This window comes from Mustela nivalis (assembly GCF_964662115.1).
Source record: "Mustela nivalis genome assembly, chromosome: 11".
NCBI classification, from domain to species: Eukaryota; Metazoa; Chordata; class Mammalia; order Carnivora; family Mustelidae; genus Mustela; species Mustela nivalis.
Window position 1 is genome coordinate 20,825,832 of NC_139030.1, and position 25,558 is coordinate 20,851,389.

Here is a 25,558-nt window from a genome sequence, read left to right on the forward strand (position 1 = left end):
GAAATCCAGTAAGAGGCAAACTAAGCTATGATGTTAGAAATCAGGTAGTGATGTGGATGGGATATGGAATTGACTAGTAAGGAGTTGAGGGAACATTTTTTCAGGGAATGGAAACATTCATTGTCTTTTTGGGGTTGTGATTACATGGACTTCTACAATTGTTAGAATTCATCAGACCCAACACTAAAGATGTGCATTTTATTTCACGTAAATTATGTCTCAATTTTTTTTTTTATTTTAAGATTTTATTTATTTGAGAGAGAGAGAGAGAGAATGAGAGAGATCTTGAGAAGGGGGGGGTCAGAGGGAGAAGCAGACTCCCTGCTGAGCAGGGAGCCCGATGTGGGACTCGATCCTGGGACTCCAGGATCATGACCTGAGCTGAAGGCAGTCGCTTAACCAACTGAGCCACCCAGGCGTCCCTTATGTCTCAATTTTTTAAAGACTTATAGAGCCACCTGGGTGGCTCAGTTGGTTAAGCATCTGCCTTTAGCTCAGGTCAAGATTTCAGGGAGATCATGCTTCTCCCTCTCCCTCTGTTCCTCCCCACCCCTGATCACATACTCTTTCTCAAATAAGTAAAATCTTAAAAAAAAAAAAAAAAAAAAATATATATATATATATATATATATACACACACATATGCACATGTGTGCATTAGTAGAACGAACACTGAAAAAATACACGCAAAAATGTTAAAGTGATGGAATTACCAGAGAGGTTTTTATTTTCTCCTTTGTAATTCTGTTTCCAAATTTTCTACAAAGCCACATACTTTAATAATTTAGAAAAATAGAACATGTTATAAATAATGAATTTAAACAGTATATGGCAATATGGTACTACCAGATATATGGTCTAGTACGAGTGCCCCAAGAGGAGCACAGCCTGGCCTATAGGGAAGAGTCTTTGATTATTGCTGTCTACAGCTCAACTCCATATTTCAAAAGTATACTGCTCCATGGGTCTAAACATAATTCTGACTCTTTTGCACTGTTTTGTATGCATCTTCATGCTTCTCTGATCTCAACATCAAGCCACCATGGCATATCTGCCCTTCAGATAGTGCTTGGGAAGGAGCAAGTGTGTTATGGGTGTGTCCTGCCAGGGAGCTGCCCTAGCACCTTCACAGTGTCCATCTGAAAAGAGCTCCATAGAGTAGAGAGAAGTCTATACTTTCCTTTTCTCTGTTAGGAAGCTTATAGGAGAAGGGATGTATGATTCCCTGAAGAGCTTTTCTAGCACCTATGCATAATCCCCTTCCAAATGCAGAATGTAGTGAATTGGGAAACTTACGGTTAAAATAAAATGAGAAGATTTTTTTTAAGATTTATTTATTTTAGAGAGAGAGTACACATGTGAGAGTGGGGAGCAGGGGTGGTATGGATGGAAGAAGAATCCTCAAGCAGACTCCCCGCTGAGCGTGGAGCCTGATGTAGGGCTCTACCTCTGGCTGAGGTGATGACCAAATCAAGAGTCAGACACTTAACCGACTGAGCCACCCAGTTGCCCCTAAAATGAGAATATTAACAAATGAAAACATTCTCCAGGACAAGGTTTTTGCGATCAGCATTTATTAATCCCTTTAAAGAGTGTTTAAGACTAGACCCAAGACCTAAAGTGTAAATATACCCATTGGTTAAGACTATAAAAATGTTTGTAATGGGTACCTGGCTGGCTCAGCTGAAAGAGCTTAACTCTCGATCTCAGTCATGAGTTCAAGCCCCACAATGGGTAGAGATTATTTTTTTTTAAGATTTTATTTATTTATTTGACAGACAGATCACAAGTAGGCAAAGAAACAGGCAGAGAGAGAGGGGTAAGCAGGCTCCCTGCCAAGCAGAGAGCCCGGTATGGGGCTCAATCCCAGGACCTTCGATCCCAGGATCATGACCTGAGCTGAAGGCAGAGGCTTTAACTCACTGACACTGAGCCACCCAGGTGCCCTTAGAGGGTTTTTTTTGTTTGTTTTTTGTTTTGTTTTTTTATTTAGAACTTTTGTTCTCTCTCTCTCTCTCTCTCTCTTTTCTTTTTTTTTGAGAGGGAGATAGAGGTGATGAGGAGTGACAGAGGGAGAGGGAGAAAGAATTTTTCCCTCCAAAGGCGTTATCTTTGTTTTATTTAACTTTTTTATTTAAATTCAATTAATTAATATATAATGTATTACTGGTTTCAGAGGTACAGGCCTGTGATTTGTCAGTCTTATATAATACCCAGTGCTCATTACATCACATGCCCTCCTTAATGTCTGTCACCCAGTTACCCCATCCCTCCACTATGCCCCCCAACAACCCTCAGTTTCTTTCCTGTGATTAAGAATGTCTTATGGTTAGTCTCCCTCTTTCATTTCATCTTGTTTTATTTTTTCCTCTCTTGAGGGAAAGAGAATCTTAAACAGGCTCCACACGGTGTGGAGTGGCTTGATATTACAACCCTGAGATCAAGACCTGAGCTGAAACCAAGAGTCATATGTTTAACCAACTGAGCCACCCAGGCACCCCAAAATAAATTAACTTTAAAAGAAATGTTTGTAAGGAGTATATATAAAAGTATAAGTGCACATATTTGTAGTAATTAATAGCTACCTTGGGGAGGAGCTGGCTCATTCAGTAGAACATGCAACTCTTGAGGTCGGGGTTATGGGTTTGAGCCCCACCTTGGGTATAGAGATTACTGGGAAAAAAATGTCTTTTTTTAAAAAGCAGTGTGACTTTGGGTAGATAGCTTAATGTTTTTCCAGGATTTTTCCTTCTTCTGAAATATAAGTTATATCAATTTTTTTAAAAGATTTTATTTATTTATTTGGCAGAGAGAGAGAGAGAGATCACAAGGAGGCAGAGAGGCAGTCAGAGAGAAAGGAGAAAGCAGGCTCCCCGCTGAGCAGAGAGTCCGATTCGGGCCTCGATCCCAGGACCCTGAGATCACGACCTGAGCCGAAGGCAGAGGCTTTAACCCACTGAGCCACCCACCTCCCAGTTATATCAATTTTTAACCATCATAGGAAATGTGGATTTTAGCATTTCAAGTGGGTGGAATGGGTATTAGACTTATTTTGGAGGATTTTGTATCAAATGTTAAGGTAAATTAGGGAAGTTTCTCTCCATCCTATCCCCTTTCCACCCAGTTCCCACCACTTACCTTCCTCTATAGCCACTGTTATTAGTCTTCATTCCTCTCAGAATTTCACCCCAGCTCTTTAAAGGGAAAATGGAAACTTTTCATCCTTTTAAAAAATATGTCAGTACCGGGCACCTGGGTGGCTCAGTGGCTTAAGCCTCTGCCTTCGGCTCAGATCGTGATCTCAGGGTCCTGGGATCAAGGCCCGCATCGGGCTCTCTGCTCACCGGGGAGCCTGCTTTCTCCTCTCTTTCTCTATGCCTGCCTCTCTGCATACTTGTGATCTCTCTCTCTGTGTTTCAAATAAATAAAAATAAAAAATCTAAAAAAATAAAATATATATATATATATGTCATTCCTACACTTTTTTTATTCTAACAAATGTGTTACCCCTAGTTATCTGAGCTATTTTGGACAATTTAGAAAACTTTGGGATGTACTTTTATAACTGAGCAGAGAACAACTTAGAAATGTTTTGTTATTGACTTTCAGGAGATGCCAGATATCCGTTACTTGGCCAGCCTCTGCAGTACAACCCTCCTGCTGTTCTGCACGGACACATTCCAGCCCAACAGGTGTGAAAGCTAGCTGTCTGATGACCTAGGCTTGGTTGGCAGAAAAGCATACTTGGGTGGTAGAGAGTGTAGGCGGCCTGGGCCCACCTGTTGGCAGTACACAAGGGAGACCCGTGTGCCTCAGCCAGCTGAGTTATCAGTGTCATCTGGCTGCATTGAGTCTGGGTCTGGCCCAGCTGAGAGCAGGCAAGGGAGAAGGTAGTGTGCTGTTTGCATGAGCAGTCACACACTCGTGCACTCCAAATAGGGCGGTGGACAGTGCTGGGGCGTCAGGGCACCCTTGCTTATGAAAGACGACAAGTGACTGGTCATAGTGAGGGACAGAAATGCCATTGCCACAGGGGGTATGTGTTTGAATTTTTTCTGCTGAAGTACAAAATCCAGACTGAGTATGTTTAGGTGTTAAGTGTTTAAACATTACAGTTATATTTTTCAGCACTATGAATTTTATTTCTCATCTGATTGTGGGTTTTCAGGGTCAATCTGGCAACAGGCATGGAAACCGAGGAAGGAAACAAGCTAAAAAAGCTGCATCCACTGATCTTGGTGCCGGAGAAGCAGGTATGTATGTCCCTGAGAGGCAACTGGTTGTGGTTCCACAAACTGCTGACCAGTTCAACAGTCTTTAAACAGAAAGGGGCTTTCTGCTTCCTAAAATCCTGCCCTATATGTTACAAGAAATGGTGCTGTCTGTTATATAGGGCTCTTAAAATACATTCTTTTAATTGTCTTATTTCAGATTTCAGAGTGCAGTTAGGTGCAAGAGGATTTAGGAAGGATGAAGGGACCAAAAGGAAAAGTTATGTGTGAAAGGAACAGGTAGAATGACACTCTTTGCCTCTGTGTCCTTGGAGAAAGGAAGTAGTCCTTCCACCCACGCAGAGACAGTCTGATGGACAGATAACTGCTTTTCTGTGGCAGAGGGCTTTCAGAGGGCACTCAGCAGCTTTGGGGGTTACAGCAAGTGCTGTTTTGTTCAGGAAACAGCCAAGAACACACACCTAACTTAGAGAATCCACTATACAATGCTGTGTTTTCTATGTACAGCTAACAGCCAGGACTGAGATGGGTAGTTTAATACTATTAGCTCTACACCCCCTGCCTTAGGGCTAAGTTGGAGTGATTTAAAAGACGGCCATAATTATAGTTTTGTGGGGTTTGAAGGGTTTCACAAAATCCCGTTCATTTCTTATGTGATATCTGGGTCTTCAGTACTTTTTGCCCACCATCTTAGTTACAGGGATTATTAATTCTACACCTTTTCCATTCTAGTTGGGAAGGTCTTGGAAATTACTGAACTACCAGATGGAATAACTCGCATGGAAGCTGAGAAGCTTTTTGGGGAACTCTTTAAAATTGGCGCCAAGATCCGGTGGCTCCGGGACCCTCAATCCCAGCCCCAGCTGCGTCGTCACCCCCTCTGCTGTGGCAGCGGGGACAACACTGTCAATCCTGAACGCTCTAAACCCAGTGACTTGGCCTCCACATACACCGTCTTAGCCACATTCCCCTCCATTTCAGCTGCACAGAATGCATTGAAGAAACAAATTAACTCGGTTAACAAGTTTAAGCTGAGAACAAGCAAGAAGCACTATGACTTCCACATTCTGGAAAGGGCAAGTTCTCAGTAACAGAGCCACCTTGGACCCTTGGCCTTTATGATACCCCTGTCCTCACCCATCTTTAATTGGCTTGGTATTTGGAGCTTCTGTTAACATGATAGAGACTCCTAGGACGTGTGGTCATGGCGTTATAGCTTTTGAAGACAGGCCAGTGATTCAGCAAAGGGGGAGAAGTACACATTTCACCCCAAATGACTGTAGGAATCCACATCAGAATGATACAGAGTTAGCAGCTTTTTCTGAGGAAATGCTGTTCAAATGCCTCCTAACTTTTATAGTTATTTTGTTTTATATTTCTGAATTCTTGTATCAGATCCAAAGCTCTATTGTACAGCAAATTATTCTTCAAAATGATTACAACCAGTTGCAACCTGTATTTCTTTTTTGCAGCCAGCACAGTGTGACCCAACATAGAATTTGGGGGGAAAAGAATGCAGGAGTGGAATAACCAAGTCAAAACCATGTTCTGTCTTTCTTGGAGGGCTGGAGGGTGCCTAAGGAGAGCCCATAAATAGAAGATTACTCTTCCCCTGTATCTCTAAACACAGAAAAAATTTTCAGAAAATACAGAGCTCCCTCATAGGGTCCTTTCCTTATTCATTTAGGTAGTATGAACATTGAGTGTAAAGTAAATTATGTTCTTAACACTTCGTAATCAAACCACTTAGATTCAAAGGGGAATAGGAATCATTTTAGGCAGGAAAATACTTCCACTTTTTTTTTTTTTTAAGTGTCCCTCTGATAACTAAATGCCACTTATTTGCATTCCCCTCCTTGTGGATTTTTTGTCACCTAAGGAAATGCATTTGATGAGTGCTGGAAACTTCTTAAGTGGTTTAAGATTTGTTTTCATTGTTTGCAGCGGATCACTGGACATCAAAGATTCATTGCACTTATGAACAAGGAACCTTTTTTTCAATTTCTGTGTAATTTGCAAGGCTGTACAATGTGTGCTGATGCAAGCCTTTTTCAGTTCAAGAGAATAAATGTTTACAAATATAGACCCACTTTGTCTTTTGTAAATTAAAAACCTTTTTTTTTTTAAGATTTTATTTACTTATTTGACAGAGAGCTATCACAAGTAGGTAGAGAGGCAGGCAGAGAAAGAAGGGGAAGTAGGCTCTCTGCTGAGCAGAGAGCCCGACGTGGGACTCAATCCCAGGACCCTGAGATCATGACCTGAGCAGAAGGCAGAGGCTTAACCCACTGAGCTACCCAGGTGCCCCCAAAACACCTTTTTAAATGAGTATTAGTATTGAAGACTTAACCCATCTTGGAGATTTCAATTTTAAATTATAAAACATGGTAGACAGTAAACCCATTTATTTTTCAAAAGTTCTACAAAGCATCACTTTATTGGTGGGAGTGATTCCTGTCATTTTGTTCTATCATAAGGTTAATACCAATCAATTAAAGACAGTTTTGAGTATGAATATACTTACAGTCAGACAACTGAAAATAGAACATGTGTTTGTTTGGATAAAGAATCCGTGATTTTAGCTGATACATTGAGCACCCCATTGTCCAGTTTAGCTCAACTGCTTTATAGAAAGCTTTTTCCATTTGCTAGCCGAGCACAGTCAGACTGCTTGTGACACCCAAAAAGTAGGAGCGTCTGCCATCTGCCACTTGCCTGGAGCCTGGTTTGCTTCTAGCCCACACTAAAGGTTGACTTTGTGACTTAAGAGCAGCAGGTGTTCCCAGATTCTGGTACAGATGCTCACTCACTCTAAAGCTTTTATGAAGCCCTACTTGGTCTCAGGGAATCCCAGGCCTCCTCGAGAGCTGGTATTTCTGATGTTGAATACTTTACTCCTGGGAGAAATTGGAGCTGCCTTTGAACCATGTCAGATTAAGGAGCCATGCACAGAAGAAGTAAGAATGAGCACTGTGAAAGTGCCTCACTGCCAAGACCAGTTGAATTTTTATTATTTTTGACTGGAGAGAGTCAAAGGAGAGGATACACAGGGCCAGCACTACAGCAAGAATTTATTACTTAGTCATCATACATGGGGGATGGAGACCAAAAACCACCACCTTCTAGTTTATTTCAGTTCTCTGAATATTTGACTCCTGCAATAGGATTCCTGGTAAACTGAAGTGGTTTGGGTTTTTTTGTTGTTGTTGTTATTTTTTAACATATATGTATTTTTGTTTCAGGGGTACAGTCTGAGATTCATCATATAGTGTTTTTTTAATATATAATTGACGTGCAACATTAGATTAGTTCAGGTATACAACATAATGATTTGATATTTGCACGTATTGCAAAATGATCACCACAATATCTAGGTAACATCTATCACTTCGTGTAGTTACCAGTTTTGTGTGCGTGATGAGAACTTTTTTTTTTTTTTTTTTTTTTTGATGAGAACTCTTTTTTGAGAGGGAGAGAGCCCACACAGGCAGTGGGGATGGAGGGGACAGCCAAAGGGAGAAGGAGAATCTTAATAAGCAGGCTCCACACCCAGAACAGAACCTGTCGCAGGCCCAATCTCACAACCATGAGATCATGACCTGAGCCCAAATCAAGAGCCACTTAACTGGGTGCCCTTTATGTGGGATGGGAACTTTTAAAACATATTCTCTTAGCAACTTTCAAATATACAATAAAGTACTATTAACTATACTGACCATGCTATACATTAAAGCCTGTTTTTTTTTTTTAAACCCTTGGTTTAACCCTGCCCAGAGAAAATGGGTCAGAAACCAGAGCAAAGCTATTGTGAAGTCAGTTCTTAGCCACCCCGCCACCACCCCTGCAGTTCCCTGACAATCACATGGGAATATTGGCAAACCCCCATTATTATAAAAAATATGCACACCTTCCATAGACTATATTCCCCTGTTCTTTTTGATCCTCTAGAATCTGATTTCACCTACAGAAAAAATGATGGGAGGAAGAAGCACACGCAGGAAGCTTTTAAGATGTGATTTGGCCCAGACTTTAAGCCTTCCTAAAGATAGCTTCAAATGTCCCACAGCTTTGGCTATGGATTTTCTCAGAGCACTGACTGTATTTCGGGACAGATAGTACTTTTGCCAATAAAACAGGCCATTCTTGCCTATGCCAATAATAGCGCCAGCAGCCTCTTTTTTTGGAATGATAAAGGTCACTTTACAAATTTTGGTCTACTTCCAGTTTATGTATTAGAAAGCTGAGGATGTAGCTTAATGTTTTGAGCCCTTGATCCATGAAGAACATGAATATATTGGGTATGTGTTTGTGAGTCTAGAGCACAAAGTGTGTTTGCCATGGTGCCAGCAGTAATTAATCATCAGCTTGTCCTCTGAGCTAACAAAATAGGTGTCTGAACCCTCACCCAAGCTAGCCATTATTCTGATCCACGGGAGGAGACCGCAGCCTGGGAATAGTAGGCAAACACTGGTCTCAGTAGAACCTATATTGCCAGTACATCCACAGTTAGCTGCAGAAGCTGGGTTCTCCACGTGTCATCAGCAACAGAAAAAATGCAAGGGTAAGACTTTAACAGAGGCCAGCCACAGAGCCTTTGTGAAGGCAGCCAGTTCCCCTATCCCAGTATACTACCTGCCTACATAATGAAATACGGTATGTCTAGTCCTCAAAAGCAGAAAGCACAAACTCCATCTCCTAGGGTCCAGTATGGTGGCAGCACCAAAGTGCTCTAAACATGCTGGTGTGATTCAAATCTAACCCCATGTTGCTTGGAATTCTAGAAGACTTATGAGTTGATGCTAAAAGAAAACCAGAAGCTCACATGAAAACATGCAGCCTAGATGTAGCCCTTTACTAGTCTAGAAACAGGGAGGTATGGTTGCCCTTTAATTTACCCCATGCCTAAATATGCTTAGGCTACATATTACATTTCAGTTATTTTCCCCTTTCGTGTCTATACTTGGGATCATTTTGGTGTGATTTCATCAGCATAAGAATATTGGAAATGTATAATGAAAAGATAGTAGGAACTTCTGTAAGAATAGAAGTTGGTTCTTAGCAAAGGGAGGTGAAAGTATTGAAATAGATAAATCATTAGCTACATGATCTCCCCAGTACCCCTTGAAAAATCCCAGACTGTTTCAGTTATCCCTTTCTGTTTAACAAACCACCCAGAATTGAATGCTTTAAAGCAACAATCCTATGGGTCAGGAATTTGGGTGAACTTCAAAAAGGATGGCTCAGCTCCTCTCTACTTGAAATTAGCTGCCCTCAGCTCAAGATGGGCTGGACCGGAAGTTCCAGAATGGTCTCGTTCACATCTGTGAACTATGATGGGGAGTCTCTCTCTCCTTGAGGAAGCTGTGTCCATGTGGCTTCTCCAACAGCAGAGCCTGGACTTGTCACCACGCTGAACATTCGATCACCTTTATCCATGGCCCCCCACCCCAGGATGCCTGGTTTCTGTAAGGGGTTTTTTAAGTGAGATCATAGAGTATTTGTCCTTCTCTGACTCGTTTTATTTAGCATAATACCCTCAAGGTTCATCCAGGTTTTGAAAATGGCAGGATTTCCTTCCTTTTTTTTTTTTTTTTTTTTTTTTAATGGTTGTATAATTAAAGGCCTCTTAAAACCCAGTCTTGGAGTCCCAGAATGTCATTTCTTTTGCATTCTACTACTAAAACAAAGTCTTGGAGCCAGCCCACAGCAGAGGCATGTAGGGTGAAAGACATGGCAGCAACCATCTTTGGAAACAATTTACCACAAACACAAATAGATCAAAAAAGTCTCATTGACACTGTCTCCCAACCCAGTTCTGAAGCTGACCTCTCTTCATCTCCATTACCCCCACCTAATCCAAGCTATCAACATCTAGTGTTTGAACCACTGGAATGGCCTCCCTACCCAGCCTCCCAGCTTCCGCTCTTGCTCCCATGTCCTCACATCGCCAGAATGGCGTAAATGATAATTCCCCTGCCAAAAAACCTCAATGGCTATTACCAAATAGCAAATATTTATCTTGGCTTACAGAACTCTACGTGATCTATCCCTGCCGAGTCTCTGATCTTATACCATCCAGAGTATCTGTACTTGCTGTTCCTTCTACCTGGAATGCTCTTCCCGTGAACTCTGCCAAGCCTACTCCTTTAAAGAGAGCTCTTTACTAGCCACCCAATCACCTTATATATGTATCATTTTATATCAATTTTTTTGCGTGTCATTTATCACTATTGGGTCTTTTCTTTGTTTTCTGTCTACGACTAGAGTATAAATTTAATGAGATCAGAGATCTTGCCTATCTTGCTTGTGGCTGTATTCCCAAGCACCTGTTAGTTGTTCAACAAATATTTAATGACAAAGAGGATCAGAAGAATCCTAACTTCCAGCTGTGGTCACTTTGCTGGTCTTGAGCTCTCCTACTAAGTGATGTCCGAGATGGCTGGGAGCTGGAATAGAAGGATGACTCACATGCTGTGCTCTGGATCTCTTGGCACTTAGTTTGATTCCTTAATGACCAAGACCACGGCAATGCTGCTTGGTCACAAAAGAAAATGGAATAAAGGGTGCATATAAATCCTCTGGGTAATCTTTTAGAATGCAAACCTTCATTCAGTAGTTCCGGGATAGGGCTCAAGAACCCCACATTTCAGAGCACCTGGGTAGCTCCATCTTAAGCATCTGCTCTGGGCTCGGGTCATGATCCCATTGTCCTGGGATAGAGCACTGCCTCCCTGCTCAGCAGGGAGCCTGCTTCTCTCTCTCCCACTCCTCCTGCTTATGTTCCCTCTCTCACTGTGTCTCTGTCAAATAAATAAATAAAAGCCTTAAAAAAAAAAATCCCATGTTCCTACCAAATTTCCAAATCAATGATGCTGCTGGTACTCAGACCACACCTGGAGTAGCAAAGCACTAAGGCATCCCTATTTTTGGAGAAGTCACTCTAAGCACAGGGCTAAACTAGGACTTGCCTGGATATCCTGAGAGGAAGAGGCTATTATTATTCCAGGTGTTGAGAAGACTCAACAACCCAATTCTGAAGCTGACCTCTCTCGAGTCTTATAAGACTCCTACGAGTAGTTGAAAATCACAGAGCTCTAACACATCATTAGTGTCCTTAACCCCACATGTAAACAGAAGAAACAAGCATCTTCAACTAATATGGACAAAAGCCAATGAAGTACTCATTTTGTACTTTGGCCCCCACAGTATCACATCAGTACAAATATCTTTGAGTTATTCCTCTTTAATTATGGTCTACATTATCCTGTATTCCACTGTCACCAAAACATCACTCTTGAGGACATTTGTCAAATTTGGACACCTTTTGAATACCCTTTCTATTCTTCTATTTGGGAAAATTCTCACATTACAAGTCCTTCTTCCCCCAAAAGAGTGGCCAGGATGACTCAATTCCCAGCTTCCCTTTTGCTCAGAAGACGGAGGCTGTGATAGGACCTGTGATAGGACTCGTGGCTCCACCAGCCATGTTCCCATCCAGGAGAATGGGATTAAGAAGAGAACAAGGACAGGAGGCAGGCACTGCACAGAATTCCCTATAGTTGTTTGTGTCTGTACTGCAGATCTGATCTCATTTCATTCTGAAAATAACCCATGGAGGTCAGTATGACTAGCTACATTTTAGTGAAGCTTAGAGAGATTAAACAGCAAATTAAGTCTTTTCATCACTTCTACAACTCTGAAGACTGTGCCTTAAACTCTGTATCCCTATCTTAATTGTATGTAACAGAGTTTATTCTTTTTTTTAAGATTTCATTTATTTATTAGAGAGAGAGAGAGAACGTGCGCATGCAAGCAGGGATGGGGCAGAGGGAGAGGGAGAAGCAGACTCTCCTGCAGAGTAGGGAGCCCGACATAGGGCTTGATCCCATGACCTAGGGATCATGACCTGAGCTAAAGTCAGACTCTCAACCGACTTGAGCTATCCAGGCGCCCCAACACAGTTTATTCTATTTTATGTGACTTATTTGGTTTTAATGATGTACTGTCAAGAATTGCTAGTTATCCTCTCATTTTATTCCAATTCCTGAAGCTCTATTATCCAAAATGGTAACTACTAGACACATGTAGCTAGTAAATGAATTACATTTAAATCAAATTAACTATAAATTGAGTTTTGCAGTTGCACTAGCCACATTTCAGATGCTCAATAGCCACCTGTGATTAGTGGCTACCGCACTGAATTGAGAGCTACAAAACATTCCCTCCATTGCAGAAAATCCTATGAGACAACACTGTCCTAAAAAAACTGCAATAATGTCTCATACATCCTCAATGTCCAGTAGAATTTTATATACAGTAGACTCAATAAATGTTGACTAGACAAAGACTGCAAATACAGTGAAAATCAAGTAGGGACTGTACAGTGGTGCCTGGCTGGCTGAGTCAGGAGAGCATGTGACTCTTGATCTTGGGGTCGTGAGCCCCACATTGGGTATAGAGTTTACTTTTTTAAAAAAGTGTGAGTTGTATGATTTGAGAGTAGAAGCTCAAAAACATGCAGAGATATGGGGTAGAATAGTCTACATGTCTTTTATCTTTGGTAGCATAGGAGAGCAACATCGTGTCTGAAGATCCCTGCCATTTCGTACCTGGCCATCTGTGACAGGTTCTGGGTGCTCTTTCCTCTGCAGTCAGGGTGAATTTTTAATTTTCTATTATTTTTTAAAATATTGTTTATTTGAGAGAGAGAGACACAGACTATCCTTGTGTGAGCAGGAGAAGGGCAAAAGGAGAGGGAGAGAGAATCTCAACAGACTCTCTGCTCAGCCCAAGAGCCTGACATGAGGCTGGATCCCACAACTCTGAGATCACTATCTGAGCTGAAACCAAGAGTCAGACGCTTAACCCAATGGACCGCCCAGGTGCCCCAGGGTGAACTTTTTAACACAGATCCTATTCATATCCCTTCCCTGTTTAATACCTTTCAGGGGCTTTCTACTGTCTAAAGTCCTTAACATCACCTCCTAAGTCTTGCATGCTGTGACCCTTGCCTAGGCTTACCTGGCACTTGCCCTCTCTCTTCCTATGTTCTGGTCACACTGGACCTCCCTAAGCTTCACAAACATGCCAAATTGTCCTCTCCAGAGTTCTGTACAAAAGTAATCTTCTGCCAGAAACTGGGGTTTTTCCCCCATCTATGGCAGAGATCAGTTTGTTTTTCCGCAAACCTATGGGAGGTGGAGTTGTGTCTCTTCCCTGACACATTGCCAGATTAAGTTTCCTGTCCTCTGCTCCTAGGTGGCCACGTGTCTGTTTTGGCCAACAACATGAGCAGAAGAATATGCCCGGTTCCTAAACCTTCTGAGACATTCCTTCTGTACATTCCTTCTGTCTTTGTTAATCAGAGTGGGGGCTAGAAACTAGCTGTTAATCAGTATCACCAGAGGGCTTAATGTAAATGCACAGTCTCAGGTCCAACTCCAGACCTACTTGATTCAGAATCTACATTTTTTTTTTTTTTTTTTAGATTTTATTTACCTACTTGACAGAGAGAGATTACAAGTAGGCAGAGAAGCAGGCAGAGAGAGAGAGAGGGAAGCAGACTCCCCACCAGGCAGAGAGCCCGATGCGGGACTCCATCCCAGGACTCTGAGATCATGACCTGAGTCGAAGGCAGAGGCTTTAACCCACTGAGCCACCCAGGTGTCCCCGGAATCTACCTTTTTAACAAAGATTTCAGGTGATCTGTAGACACTGAAATTTGTTTGTTGGCTGCATGTGGAGGAGCTAACGGCAATCTCAAGAAACGGCAATAGTCAAGAAAAGGAGCAGCTGCTGGATGGGAAGATTCAAGAGTTCTTGACTATATGGAGCAGAACCCCATGTGCCGATTCCCCTTTACATCTCTGATCGGCATAGTCTGTGAAATGAATGAGAAATAAGCCTTTCTTGTGTTAAGCCACTGAAATTTGAGGATTTTTTCCACATGTAACTTACCCTCTGCCTGGAACATTTATTCTTGCCACCTTTCCTCCAACTTCTGGTTAATCTGTGCTCACACTTCAGATCTTACCTCAAATACCACTTCCTTTGGGTAACCCGCTCTTCCCCCAGAGCTCCCCATTTTAGTCCTCCAGACTAAGTCACTCCTGCCAGTATTAACCCTAACGTACTTTATCTTTGAAGCATTAATCACAATGGTAATTGTATGAGTAATTGGCCAATTAGTTGCTAATGCTTTCCTATCCATCAGCATGCAATTTTCAGAGCAGGAAAAATGACTACTGCTTTTGTTTACTAATACATTCTCAGATCTTACCAGGCCTTTCTCAATAAATATTAGTCCGGTAATTAAATGAAGAAGTGCTCTGGCTGAATCAAACACTTCGGATCCTGAAAGGCACATATTTATTTTTCTGAAGCATGGTTTTGGCAGGCAGGCAGGCAGAAATAATAGCTAGCATGTATAAAGCAGGTAATTACTATGTGCCTAGCACTTGCTCAACACTTACAAAGGTCCCTATTTTATGACAATAGCTGTAAAAGGAGAGTTTCTATATTTATCCCAATTTATCAGTGAGGGAACTGAAGTGTGAGAGGGGTGAAGAAATTTCCCAAGGTCACACAGTAAGTGTTGGCTGTATAAATGAACCAGGAAAACCTAACTCCAGAGACCATGGGCTTACCTACTTCAATTACTGCCTTATGCCTTGCTAATAGAGTCACTGCCACTTTTTTTTTTTTTTTTTAAGATTTTATTTATTTGACAGAGAGAGATCACAAGTAGGCAGAGAGGCAGGCAGAGAGAGAAAGGGGGAAGCAGCCTCTCCGCAGAGCAGAGAGCCCGATGCGGGGCTCGATCCCAGGACTCTGGGATCATGACCTGAGCCGAAGGCAGAGGCTTCAACCCACTGAGCCACCCAGGCGCCCCTCACTGCCACTTTTTATTGGTCTTACTCACCTGGATCTCTACAAGAAGCCAGGAAAGAATCCATCCCATCTTTACTCATGAAAATGTGATTGTTGTGAGGTTTGGAATATATTCAAATGTTCCTTCTCTCCTTTTTAAATGTACATGAGTCCATAAGCCTTACATTATAACTAAACTATTCTCTCACTGGTCTATAGGCAAGTGATTATCCTTTGTATTATCATTTTAATATCTTTACACTTTTCCCTCTTTCACTCAAGAAAAAACAAAACCAGAGAATATAATTTTCCCTTTAGTTGTTTTTTATATAAATGGCTTCTCAATATACAAGTCATATAGCCTCCTCTGGTGGTAAACAGGTGCAAGCTTCTGTGGATTTAAAAAAAGGGGGGAGGGGCAGGTGTTAAAAAGCAGGTGTAGAACTTTATATTTCAAGGTTATATTACCAACCCATCTTTGACTTCTTTTTCAAGCAATGGTAAAGGGCTGGCACTGAATCATTCACCTTCTTGTGAATATTGCATGTCTCAAAACTTACAAATGGATTTATGTCTAATGTTATTTTCTTTCTCTTCTTCTGGTTAAAATGGAAAGGGTATCTCTTCTGCCTGAGCTCTGGGTCCCCTTCCAGCTTGTCTACAATAAGCAACATTTGACTTACAGTAACTGTCCTAGTTATCTCACAAGATAAGACTTGTGTCATCATACATACAAGTGCTTTCCATATTCCATTTTGTCATTCTCAGAGTGTTGGCAATGTCTTTCCTCGTGGCCACAAGATAGCTGCAGCAGTACCAGGCATCGTGTGCCCACAACCACTTACAGCAAGACGGGTTGTGCTTTCTTCCATGTGTCTCCTTTTACTAGGAAAACTCCTCCTAGAAGTGCCCCCTCCCTTACCATGAAGCCCTGAAAGGAAAAGGAGGTTGAAAAAATAAGTGTCTGGCAGTTTCCCCTCTTATTGGGGCAACTCCTCGGGGTTCTGGGAAAAGAATGATTGTCCAGTGGGCTATTAGCAGAATTTGCCATATACCTCATATTCCTTGCAGTCTTCATAGAGCCCTCCTGCTTTCCTGTGTTCCCATAGCTCTTTTCTATCAGTATCTAATTGTGTACACGTTTATTTAATCATTTAAATGGGTTGTTCTTTTCCACTCCAAATCCCTTTCTTCCCTCCCTTCACACTTACTGATAACCTCTTCCTTACTTCCCCCTTCTCTCTTCAACCCACCCAACTGCCATCTAACTTACACAGAGAAGAATCCAAAGTCCTTCTTGCTAAGTTGATAATCACCACTGTGTTGCTAAAAACAATGGACATTTAAAAATCTTCTCTAAATTGACCCAATAGCAGGATTCAACACAGCTGCTTCTCGCTCCCTTCTCAAAACTCTCTCTACCCTCTCACTTTCCTCCACACAGTCCCTCCGTCCAACTCACCATTTTTCCTGAGTTTGCTTTATTGATTTACACTTTTCCATACAACCCTGTAGATGTTAGAGGTTGAAACTTCAGCCAGATCCCCTTGTCCTCACCTCACTTTGCATACTCCACAAATGACAGCATCCTCCAGAGCATCATTTATCTGCTGTATGTAGAAATTCCTACCTCTAGGTTTAAGAACCGTTTTTTTTTTTTTAATAAAATCTTTTTTAAAGATTTTATTCATTTATTTGACAGAGAGAAATCACAAGTAGATGGAGAGGCAGGCAGAGAGAGAGAGGGAAGCAGGCTCCCTGCTAAGCAGAGAGCCCGATGCGGGACTCGATCCCAGGACCCTGAGATCATGACCTGAGCCGAAGGCAGCAGCCTAAACCACTGAGCCACCCAGGCGCCCAAGAACCGTTTTCTGAGCTCCAGTCCTAGCATATGCCTGTGTCTCCACTCTGTGTCTCCAGCACTCCAAAAACATGTCAAGTTTTGAACTCACATATTCATGCACTCCTCCCCCTCAACTTTCTCTTCCTTCAATATTTTCCCTCTCAGTAACACCTTCTATATAATTTCTTAAGACAGAAACCCAAGATTTCTTCCTGACTCCTCCTTCCTCAAATTCTGTATCTAATATCTAATAAATCTACAAAACTATTGGGTCTGCTTCGAAAACATCAAAAGTATCCACCTCTACATCTCCCTTACACAGCCTCTTCACATTCACCCATCCCCCTCCCAATCCAGTCCATTTAAACTGTAGCATAGTTGCATATTAAAAACACAAGGGGCGCCTAGGTGGCTCAGTGGGTTAAGCCGCTGCCTTCGGCTCAGGTCATGATCTCAGGGTGCTGGGATCGAGTCCCACATCGGGCTCTCTGCTTCCTCCTTTCTCTCTGCCTGCCTCTCTGCCTACTTGTGATCTCTCTCTGTCAAATAAATAAATAAATAAAATCTTTAAAAAAAAAAATAAAATAAAAACACAAGTCTTCTATGTAACTTCTCTGTTTAAAATTCTTCAGTGGCTTTCTGCAACTTTGAGAATAATGTCTGTAATCTTTAACATGATTTCCAAGGCCTTGTATGATATTCTTGCCTATCTTTCCAGCCTCATCTGCACCACACTCCCCTTTCTATGTTTTAGCCATTCTGGACATTTCAGTTCAAGTGCGCTGTTCTCAAATTAATGCTTCTTCTACCCTGATTAGTCTTCTCCTTCACCTGGTTAGATTTTCCCTGACATGTCATTTCCTCAGAAAGGACTTTTCTTAACCATGCTATCCATGTTTGGCCATCACACAATTTTAGTCATCATCACACATTTCTGAAGCCCTTAGAATCTCCCCTTTTGTGACATTCATCCTCACTTACAATCACTAGCTCAGTTGTCTGCCTTCCTATTTAGATTGTGCAGTCACAATGGCAGGGCCCTTGTCTGATTGCCTCACTGCCAGGTATGCATGTCTAGTTCAGAGTAGATGAGCAATAAATATTTGATAAATGAATTAAAGGCTATGAATGATTCTTTTTTTTTTTTTTAAGATTTTTTTCACTTATTTGACAGAGTGAGAGCCCAAGCAGACAGAGCGAGAGGGAGAAGCAGGCTCCCCACTCAGCTGGGAACCCAACAGGGGGCTTGATCCCAGGAGCCTGGGATCATAACCTGAGCTGAAGGCAGCAGACACTTAAATGGCAGAGCCTTAGGCGCTCTGGCTATGAATGATTCTTACATTGTTTAATTTTAACATTAGAAATAAAGACATCGTTCTACTGAAAGAATTTATAGGTTAATTGAGTTTTTAGAAACCCACTTAAAGTTAATATGGAAGATCAACTCTTAATTCTTCTTGAGAAATTATGTCCTATATAAGCAACAATGGTCTGTAGTCAGCATTATGTTTCAGTGTATAATAACACTATATAAGAGGCCTTATTGGAAAAAAGTAAATACAAATCAGAGTACAATCTGTTAACTATTTTTAGGTGTTTATATGGAATCTTTATAGTAAATGTTTAGAGGAATGTTTATAGGAAAGAGGTGTTTTCAGATGTAGCCCCTTAATCCTGCAAAGATTGCCAAATGCTTGTACTGCCGAGGGGACAATTCAATTGATGTAAAATGTATAATATAACATATGCAACTTTAAAAAATATATAAACCTTAGCTAATAGTTATTCGAGACTCTGTAATTCCAGAAAGTATTAAGTATGGGCCAGTTTTCATTTTATTAAAAAAGTTTTCACCTTTTTTTTTTTTTTTTTAAGATTTATTTATTTATTTATTTGACAGAGAGAGAGATCACAAGTAGACAGAGAGGGAGGCAGAGAGAGAGAGAGAAGGAAGCAGGCTCTCCTCTGAGCAGAGAGCCCGATGCGGGACTCGATCCCAGAAACGTGAGATCATGACCTGAGCTGAAGGCAGCGGCTCAACCCATTGAGCCACCCAGGTGCCCCTAAAGATTTCATTTTTAAGTAATCTCTACAGACAAGGTGGGTCTGGACCTCACGACCGCAAGATCAAGAGTCACCTACTCCACCGACTGAGTGGGCCAGGAGCCCTGGGATCTGTTTTTATTTTAATGGCAACCAACCACAACATGCCATTGTCTTGATTATGGAACATTCTCACGTAAAATTGTAAACAAAAGCATTACCTGTCCTCCTCTTTTGTATTACCACGGAGAACGAATGCTTATTCTCTGCTTTTCAGTCACTTTAGAAAGCAGCTGTGGCAATAGCATAGCCAGTGTTTCGAGGTTTTGGATTGATGTCTGGCCAACGACTAGGAAACTGCGGAGGCTTGCATTCTACCAACACCTCCCCGCAGATCACAGGCTGTATGGTATTACAGAGGTCGACGTTGCGGTTTTTATCCTTTCTCTTCTTCAGGGTTGAGCTAAGTTGAACTAAGCTCTTCTTCAGGTCTGGGTTAAGGTTGAACTAAGTTCAGCAGGAGACGAAGCCCACTTAGTTCCATACAGAGAAGCACCTACCCTATCACACAATGGCCATTAATCATCATAAAGAATTACATCGTCCACAATTAAGGTTTCAAACCGGGGCGGGGACGACTTCTTCCATACTTAACGTCTCAATGAGACGGCGGAGAACACCTCCTAGACAGTGGGCACCGTGTCCTCTCCTCCCCTTTACAGATTGGAAAAAGGCTCTCTCAGTGCTGCCCCCTTCAGTTGTGCCCCGGAAACCACAGTTACGTTTTCCCCATAGGAGGAAAAGAAGCCTAAGAAGACTACAATTCCCGTCATGCCTTATGAAGGCGTCGCCGTCGCACCGTAGCCGTTAGTCATCTTTCTCACTGGCTCTTTCCATTTCCGGAACTGCGGAGTCTGAGGCCTAGCGGCCGCGCGCCCACACCAACTTGCCAACGAGACAAGGCACTGGGGCGCCGTGCCCACGGCGACGTGCGGCGTCACGGGGCGCAGAGCGCGCCTGGTCCGCGCGCTTGCGCGCGTCCCAGGGGACTGCTGACGGGATTGCGTGCTTGCGCGGAGGCGGGGGCCAGATCAGCTTGGGCTGCGGGGGCCGCGGGGCCAGACGAAGGAGAGGGCGGGGTCAGCTTCGGGACCGCGGCAGCAACACTCCGAGCGAGCGCCTGGGCCAGAGGAGAGCGATGTTGTGGTTCCAGGGCGCCATTCCGGCCGCCATCGCGTCGGCCAAGAGGAGCGGCGCGGTCTTCGTGGTATTCGTGGCAGGTGAAGGGGGCGGGGGCCCGAGTTGTGGCCGGACACTCCTTCGGCCTACCTCCAGTTCTAGCTTTTCCTCCGAACTCCGACAGGCCCAGGCTGCCGTCCCTGGTTTCCCAGCGCTTCCCCCTACCGTTTGGGGCATGCCGGGCCTGGCGAGGCCCCCAGCTCCCGTTTCTTCCAGCACCCCGGCGGGAGGCTCGGTCCCCGCCTCGCCCCCACAGCTCTCAGAGCCCCGCCTACAGCTCTGGCAGGACACGGGGCCGCGTCCCGAAGGCCCTAGCCGCGTACCCCCGCTGCGCCCCCTGAGGAGTTGGCGCACTTAGACCCCAACAGCGCTCTCTCGGGCATCCTGGTAGATGTCTCTGCCCCCGAGGACCCACTTCGGGATGCTTAACGTTTGTGTAGCACAAGTGTTTGGGTGGTGATAGAGACAGGCCATTAGGCAGGCAATTGGGTTCGTAATTAGTTGTGGACTGTCAGGAAGAAAGCTGTGTCATCGGTTAGCAACAAAGAGAAACCACCTGATGTTCACGGCTACTGGCGATCGTACGTTCCTGAAACGCAAACTTTTGAGCTTTATATAGGTTGGATTTTTTTTTTTTTTTAAATTCTAACAGGGGGAGAGTCTAATGTGGAGTATTTGCTTTGTTGCAACTTGGTTTTTGTACCGTTTGTTTAGAAGAAGTAGCCTTTCAGTCTTTGGTTCGTTTTGTCTACCTAGTCTAATGTCTGTAGTTTCGAGAACCTGAGCTAACTCATTTATCCTGTGTTACTCTGGTTTATTTTGCTCCGTCTTTTATGACTACCCTATTTTATTACAAAAATCTTCTAGATTTACAGTAGACCTAAGCCTCTATGGTTTTGCTATTCTCATCATATGAGCCAAATTAGTGTTTGTGATTTCTATTAATTTGAGGTGTATTATTTCAGCAATTTATGCTTAATAACGGTGTACTCATTAACTTAATGACCCTTGGGAGACTAGATAGCAGCTCTATAACTTTATGCAACGCTGTGAACAGAGGCTAAAATATGAGCTTCAATTCAAATCAAGTTTGAAATTTATAATTGTTTTAAGTTATGACAAATTTTTAGTTAATTGTTAATTAGAAGAGCAGTTTGATCCTCTTATGTGTCTTTAGAGTTATATTTTAGATGCATAACTGCTATAATCCTAGAAGAAGAAAAAGTGGGATAAAAAGGGATTAAAAAGGAAAGGAAAATTAAATTATCTATACTTAAGAGCATAGTAGTAGTTTTATGACATTTTAAGTTGTTTTTCACATAAAATCTCCTTGATTCTTTATAAGTAGAGCAGATATTATTGTACCCATTTTTTTTTGATTGATTTATTTATTTATTTGAGAGAGACAGTGAGAGAGAGCATGAGAGGAGAGAAGGTCAGAGGGAGAAGCAGACTCCCCGTGGAGCTGGGGGCCCGATGTGGGATTCGATCCTGGGACTCCAGGACCATGACCTGAGCCGAAAGTAGTTGCCCAACCAGCTGAGGCACCCTGTACTCATTTCTTAGTTGAGGAAATTTATGTCCACAGTGGTTAAGTGATGTGCACCAGGATCACAAAATATTTCCATCTTGTCCTGACAAATTTTTTTTTAGCAGCTTCCAAAAGCTGTGTTTTTTGTTTTGCTTTTTGTTTCTTGAGAAAAACTGAGCAACTGTAGACCTCATGGATTAATGAAATTGATATAGAAGTCAGGAAATCTAGGATTATGGTAGTCAATTTTTAATTTTAAATTTGTTTTAATTAATTAATTAATTTTCATTTTATTTATTTATTTATTTTTAAAGATTTTGTTTATTTATTTGACAGACAGAGATTACAAGTAGGCAGAGGAGCAGGCAGAGAGAGAGGAAGGGAAGCAGGCCCCCCGCTGAGCAGAGAGCCCAATGCAGGGCTCGATCCCTGAACCCTGAGATCATGACCTGAGCCGAAGGCAGCGGCTTAACCCACTGAGCCACCCAGGCGCCCCTGTTTTAATTTATTTTTAATTTTTAAAAAAAAGATATTTATTTGACAGAATTCACAAGTAGGCAGAGGCAGGCAGAGGGAGAGAGAGGAGGAAGCAGGCTCCCTGCTGAGCAGAGCTCAATATGGGGCTCTATCCCAGGACTCTGGGATCATGACCTGAGCTGAAGGCAGAGGCTTTAACCCACTGAGCCACCCAGGCGCCCCTTTATTTTTAATTAAAAAAAAAAAGATTATTTATTTATTTCATGGAGAGAGAGACACACACACACACACACACACAGTGAGAGAGGGAGCACAAGCAGGGAGAGTGGGAGAGGGAGAAGCAGGCTTCCTACCCAGCAGGGAGTCCAGGGTGAGGCTTGATCCCAGAACCCTGGGATCATGGCCTGAGCCAAAGGCAGATACTTTTTTTATTTTTTTAAGATTTTATTTATTTATTTGACAGACAGAGATCACAAGTAGGCAGAGAGGCAGGCAGAGAGAGAGGAGGAAGCAGGCTCTCCGCTGAGTAGAGTGCCCGATGCGGGGCTTGATCCCAGGACCCTGGGACCATGACCTGAGCTGAAGGCAGAGGCCTAACCCACTGAGCCACCCAGGTGCCCCACGCAGATGCTTTTTGACTGAGCCACACAGGGTGCCCCGGTAGTCATTAAAAAATATATATATATATATATGCATATATATATATATATATGTATTTGTTTTATGGGGGAGGGGCAGAATGAGAGAGAGAGAATCCTCAGGCAGACTCCCAGCTGGGTGGGGAGCCCAATGCCAGCTTTGATCCCAGGACCCTGAGATAATGACCTGAGCTGAAATCAGGAGTCAGACACTTAACCGACTGAACCACCCAGGCTCCTTGATGGTAGTCATTTTTGAAACAAAAAACACAACTGATGGTGCCTAAATGTTCCTAGAAGATACTTTTGGGCTAAATAGTTAATTTGAAATAAGAAATGCTATATTTAATTAACAAACATTAGGAAACAGTGCTAGTTATTACTGTAGCAAAATAAAGTTAGAGGTCTTTGGGATTCTCTGTGTGTATGTGTGTGTATTCCATTAACAACTTACTGGTGAGCACATATTACATGTTTGCGGAATATCTGTGACTCTGTTGAATGTTTGTAGGAACTCCGTTAGCATCTGTCAAAGGAGTTTGCCTCTTGACCTGTTTAAAATACTGTTGGCTTTTCTAGAGTTTTCGTACATTAATCCCGAACACTAGGTGGGATTAGTTTCACTCTAGGAGTATGTAGTTAGTGGGGTCTTGAAACTGCAACCCTTACATATTGCCTGGACCTTTGTTATAGCCAGAACTCGTGATTTTTTTAGATGGGATACCCTGACAAAAGTAAAGCAATTCAGTAGAAAATTAGAAAGAAACAGTAAATCTTGAAACACTGAGAAAAATAAAATTAAGATGATTAAAAAAAAAAAAGAAGAAAATTAAGGGTGCCTGGGTGGCTCAGTTAGTTAAGCGACTGCCTTTGGCTCAGGTCGTGATCCTCGAGTCCCGGGATCAGTCTCGCATTGGGCTCCCAGCACCACGGGGAGTCTGCTTCTCCCTCTGACCTTCTCCCCTCTCATGCTCGCTCTCTTTCTCTCTCTCAAATAAATAAATAAAAATTTAAAAAAAAAGAAAATTAAAAAGATCTGAAAGGCTGGAAGAATGGTCTTGAGGACATACTTTGTTTCATATAACCCCTCAGTTGGGAAGCACTTTAGGCAGGTTGTTTAGTGAAATTTTCGTGGATGAATTAAAGAAAATTATAGAATTAAAACTGGAGAGATTACTACTAATTCAGACAAGAACTTAGCAAGTATTTTTAAAGTGTTATATCTTTGTAACTTGAAAGAAATAAAACTGAAGATTGTGATTCTGTTTTTGGGAAGGTAGAATATTCTGACAAGGATCCTGAAGCAAAGTGTCAGTTCACAGACTAGTGTTGCTAGTGGGCTGAACTTTTCATGACAGACACTATTTACTGCCTTTTTTGATTCAGAAAGACCACAAAAGCTTTTAGATTTTGACTAGTTGACATTTTCTGGGTTGGAATTCCTGGCTGTACTAAGCTCTGCAACTCTTTGCTTCTGAGTTTGTATTGTTCTTTTGTTTGTTTGTTTGTTTGTTTGTTTTTAAGATTTTATTTTATTTTTTAAAAAATTTCTACACCCAGTGTGAGGCTCAGAACTCACAACCCTGAGATCAAGAGTCACATGCTCTACCTACTGAGCTAGCTAGATGCCCCTGTATTGTTCTTTTTAAGTGTCTTTACTTTGGATGCTGCTGATACTACCAAAGATACAACATTTCCTACTAAAATTTTAGGCTGGCCTAACTCCATAGCATAGTTCATGTACTGATTAATAAGTAAGTAAAGATACTAAAGTTGGTTAGTAATTTTACTCTGTAGAATTAAGGTGGGTCTCAGTGAGTTAAGGAATTCCATTCAGCCTTACATCTCTGTTGGTCAAGCAGCTGTTGCTGCTGCCACTAAGCTGAGTTATGGACAGACACTGCTAGTGGGGATGTGATATTTGGGACTATCCCCATGTGGTACAACATACTGAAAAGTACCAACTTCAGAGGCAGGACATCCATACTTCTAGCTATCCCCTTGTCATCCCCACTTAGATGCCTCACAAGATCCTCAAGTATAAAAGTATATTTACGGCCTGAACTTGTTTTTCTCCCCACCAGTGTTGTTCATTTAGTAAATGGCGTGACTTTTACATCCAGATTGATAAACCGTACTGTGGGAGTTATCTTTGAATCTCAACTCTTTAGTCATTTCTTATCTCATGTTCCGTGTTGTTTATGACACACAGTCACACAGTCGCACAGGCCTTTTCCTACGCATAAAATCCTGCTTAGTGAACTGTTCAGGCTCTTGGCCCAGCTCAGCTTTTTCATCCTTTAGGTCTTACCTTAAATGTCACCCTAGAGAAGGCTTCCCTGTCTGATCTCAAAAGGTCTCATTATTTTCTTAGATCTGTTCTTTTTTTCATAGTATTTATTAGTATAATTATTTATAATTGTTTACCAAAAAAGTACATTTTTTGTAGCATTAGATTTTTAAACTCCACTGAGAGCAGACAGTGTCTCATTTGTTTCATATTTAGCTTATCTATAGCCCATTGCCTCGGACAAAGTAAATGTAGAATAAAATCGTGAATGTATGAAAAAAGAATGAATAAAAAGGGTCTTTCTTACCTCACATTCTTCTCTAAGAATGTTGGTAGTAAGAATGTTCCCATATAGCTATTTTCTAGGTTGATAATTTTGTCATTCACTTGGAATTT

The 25,558-nt window shown here is 42.1% G+C and overlaps 2 protein-coding genes across 17 annotated transcripts in view; both read left to right on the forward strand.

Moving 5' to 3' along the window:
- R3HDM1 (R3H domain containing 1) overlaps positions 1-6,315 on the forward strand; it is a 131,319-nt gene extending 125,004 nt beyond the window's left edge. For all 14 annotated transcript variants that reach the window (XM_082689284.1, XM_082689290.1, XM_082689291.1 and 11 more), the window contains 3 exons: positions 3,610-3,692; positions 4,169-4,253; positions 4,965-6,315. In XM_082689284.1, coding sequence (XP_082545410.1) covers positions 3,610-3,692; positions 4,169-4,253; positions 4,965-5,323 — 527 coding nt within the window. In that variant the 3' untranslated portion in view covers positions 5,324-6,315. The remainder of the gene's footprint in view (positions 1-3,609; positions 3,693-4,168; positions 4,254-4,964) is intronic.
- A 13,128-nt stretch (positions 6,316-19,443) lies between these two features.
- The window catches only part of UBXN4 (UBX domain protein 4), a 58,693-nt gene continuing 52,578 nt past the window's right edge, over positions 19,444-25,558 (forward strand). Inside the window, exon 1 of one of the 3 annotated variants that reach the window (XM_082689331.1) lies at positions 19,444-20,845. Coding sequence is in view for 1 of the 3 variants with exons in the window: in XM_082689330.1 (XP_082545456.1) it covers positions 20,186-20,267 (82 nt within the window). In the remaining 2 variants the exon portion in view is untranslated. The remainder of the gene's footprint in view (positions 20,846-25,558) is intronic. The other 2 variants (XM_082689330.1, XM_082689332.1) reach the window with 2 other exon arrangements.